The sequence below is a fragment of the Lycium ferocissimum genome, chromosome 10, assembly GCF_029784015.1.
Source record: "Lycium ferocissimum isolate CSIRO_LF1 chromosome 10, AGI_CSIRO_Lferr_CH_V1, whole genome shotgun sequence".
Lineage (NCBI taxonomy): Eukaryota > Viridiplantae > Streptophyta > Magnoliopsida > Solanales > Solanaceae > Lycium > Lycium ferocissimum.
In genome coordinates this window covers 56,258,742-56,262,474 of record NC_081351.1, presented here as the reverse complement: position 1 = coordinate 56,262,474, position 3,733 = coordinate 56,258,742, and the positions used below count along the sequence as shown (strand labels likewise).

General features: G+C 30.4%; 1 protein-coding gene across 1 annotated transcript; it reads right to left on the bottom strand.

The window, feature by feature from the left end:
• Positions 1-1,514: 1,514 nt before the first annotated feature.
• On the bottom strand, positions 1,515-2,231 carry LOC132032412 (flowering-promoting factor 1-like protein 3). Its single transcript, XM_059422034.1, has one exon. It carries the CDS (start codon positions 2,124-2,126, stop codon positions 1,812-1,814), a length of 315 nt encoding a protein of 104 aa, XP_059278017.1. The 5' UTR covers positions 2,127-2,231; the 3' UTR covers positions 1,515-1,811.
• Between the last annotated feature and the right edge of the window lie 1,502 nt (positions 2,232-3,733).

The window sequence follows — 3,733 nt, the reverse complement described above, 5'->3', positions numbered from 1 at the left end:
GGTTTTTTACTTCTATTGAAATTATCTCTCAACTAATTCTAAAGCTCAGAATCAAGTTTGTTTGTTCATTTTTTTTCCTAGACATTTTGAGGAGAAAAAATAAATACAAACACCGGCTTTAAACTGAAATCAATAAATAACACAAAACTACATTAACTAATCTAATTAACTATCCTAAAGTCATTACTAATAGCAAGCTCATCATATAAGAATTCGACAGATTTATCATGTGCAATATTTAAAGGGATTACTTAATATTGTAATAAATATTCCATCCGTCCCAATTTATGTGCCATAATTGAAATTTTGAGAGTCAATCAAGTTTTTCTTTGACCGAAATTTCTTTATCTGCCTTTTAAATAATTTAAGTTATTAATTATTATGATTTTAGCACTTTTTATGGAATTTTCAAATATATAAATTTTATTTCAAAAAACTTAAAGCTTCTATATCCGGATTCACATTCAACATTTAGAAGTTTGAATTTTAGAATTTCAAAGGTGTCATGTAAATTAGGATAGAGAGAGTAATAATTCAAATACATAAAATAATTCTTTTAAAAACTATACCAAAAACTAATTTTAGAACAGATGTAAGCACATTTAAAGACATGTTTAGATGTGACACAAGGACAAATAATATACTATCAATTCACCTAATAAAGACCAACAAGAGATTACAAAAAGTCAAAGAATGCACCAATTATGAAGGTCCAAGTGAGGGTAGTCTCGAGAAATTAATGAGGGCAAAAGTGGGAATATCGAAGGCAAAGGTAACTATTGCAGCCACCTGGAAGAATAAAAATCTTGAAATTCATATTCAGCTCTAGTAAATGATAATATAGTCGTGTGAGGACTATAAAAAACTCTCCATTGTCTTTTATATATAATTATAATATAATATTAAAATCAAGTGAAATGTGTCCCCACTAATTCAGTACTTACGAAAGAAATTGCACAAGTAACTTGAATCTTTCCTAGCTTTTTCGTTTTGTTTTCATAAAATGTTAATATGACAAGTATATATTCTAATTTTAACAAGTATATATTCTAATTTTTAATAATGTTCCGAGCTAAAAGAATTGTATAATATGTTATTTTCGTGCAAGAAGATTGTAAAGGAAAGCATATGTTGCGGTTTAAGGAATAAGAGTAATATAATAAGCTGCACTACTAAAAGGAGATATAAGGAAATTAATTTGGGGAAAAACGAAAAGAAAAGAAAAGAAAAGAAAAGAAGAAGCAGATGAGCAAGTCTTGGAATGCGTGCACTTTCGAAGTCATTAAAGGAGAAGAGGAAGAAGAAAGAATTATTTTCGTCAATTTATTTCTTCTTAAAAGAATCAGATAGTTAAGAAAAAGGATTGAGTTATATGTAATTAATTTTTATATTACTAGGGTAATTCAACATGTTTCTTATTATTTATTATAGGTTCTAATGAATGCTAAATTTGATATTTATAGTTATCTTTTAACTAACTTAATTATAGTATTAAATATCGTTTACACTGCAAATGTACAGATTTCAAACCCAAAAGGAATTATATTTTCGGTAATAAACTCTCTAGACATAAACATTTTAAGTTACACGAAAGAAAATCCAAACCTTTTAAATATACAATATTCTTTCCTTACAACTTTCCAACATTTGCTGCATTGTGAAACAAACCGCAAATTAAAGATAAAAACCTAGTTAAAACACACTGGAAAATCACCCCCAACTCCCCAAGATAGAATTGAACAAACCCCAAAACAACACACTGGAAGAGTGACTTCAAATCAACCCCTTAGCTTCTTCCTTTTTATTTCTTTTTACATGTCTCTAACTTCAAACTCGTTGCGATTCTTAACAACAATATCATACATGTGCATGGACTTAAACCTGTTGAAATCCTTTGGGAGAGAAATAAGATGAACAGTGGATCTTTTGTGAAACTGAAGAAGGTCAGGATCATCATAGTACCTCTCCCATCCAAGAGAGTACAACTTCCTTTCAAGCACCGCATATGATGTGATTACTTCATTACTAGGAAGGTGTACAAGCACTTTCCGGCGACTGGTTGCCCCTTGGCAGTCACCCTCCACAAGCCGGACGACGCCATTCTTGAATACCCAAACTCCAGACATATTAGTAATTTGATGGATGTGAGATGCAAGAATTTTAGTTTGTGGAGGAAAAGAGAATCAGAATATTTCTCTATATACAGTTTGTAAGATGGCTTGAAAGGAAGAGGGTGTGAGGGGTTTATATAGAGGGTTTTGGCTACTTATTATATTTGGAGGGGCTGGTGGGGTTTATATTACTCCTTCCGTCCCAATTTAAGTGTTTTAGTTTGACTAGATACGAAGTTTAAGAAATAAAATGAGACTTTTACATTTTTCTGTTCTAAATTAAAGATGTGTATAATGTACTACAATGTCTTTTGAATCTTAATGGTTATAAACTTGCCATGTAAGATGTTTGAATTGTCAACTTACTAAATATAGAAAAAGGGGCAATCTTTTTGGAACAGACCAAAAAGGAAAGTAAGACACTTAAATTGGAATGAAGAGAGTATGAAATATGTCCGCTGACTGATAATCTAAATTAGAATCCGTACACTTTCATGTTAAGAATTTATACTAACGCTTTATAAAATTTGATGTGATAAGCTGGAAGATAAATTGAGTAATAATTTGATAATCGATATGGGTTAAAAAAATTCTTTACATTTTGAATGTGTACAGGGCAACTTTGACTTAGTCTAAACTGTGTTTCAAGGTGAAAATGTTTGTGGGATATTACAGCTAATGTACATGAAGATTGTAGTTGAGACATATTCTTGTACAGTTCAAGAATATAATATACCATTCTTATTATCAAAGTGAACGAATATGACATTTTCATATGTAAGTGAAAAATTCTTGACTGCATATACATGTACATGGTTCATGAAAGAAATTTAAAATCAAAAGAAAGAATATGATTGGAGGAGTGTTAATACGTGTAATATCAAAAGAAAGAAGATGACTGGAGTAAGAGTATCAATAATTCCACAGGTATATGTAAGTGTCAACAATTCCACAGGTATATGTCCTAGCCTAATAATGATCATGCAAATAGAGAATCGACAAGTGTTGAGAACATTTTGAGTCCTCCGAATTCTCTTTATACTTCTATTTACATGTACCAAAAGAGAGAAAAAGGAGTTTGTAGTGGAATAATCGGATTGAGAAGAATCCATTTTTACCTTATCCAATCCAAATCATTAACCCCACAAAGGGAATCTTTTGCTTAGACGAATTATACTCCTTATTTTCAGTGTTTTCTAGAAAAACGCTGACGATCGAGAACGATTTATATGCAATGCAAGGGTTTAAAGGTATTCCATTTTGAGTTTTAAGTTTTCTACATGATAAACTTCCAAAAAATGTGATATTTGAAAGTTGAAAATAGAATATTTTATCCGTAATAATAGGTATGGATAACTTGATGATATAAAAATTATTTATACTGATGTGGAAGATCAAAATCCAAAAAACAAGAAGCCAATGAATTATATATACTTTCACTTTCATTGATTTAATTTTAGTTACAACGTAACTAATATACCGGTACGTAAAATACATAAGGTCAATTATTTAGAAACATGGAATCTTCAATATACTTTTCTTGGTTATGTGTATACGAGACGAGTTTCCAGATTTTGTAGTGGGGATAGACCAGAAAAGGAGAGGGCAAAGGAACCTGAAAT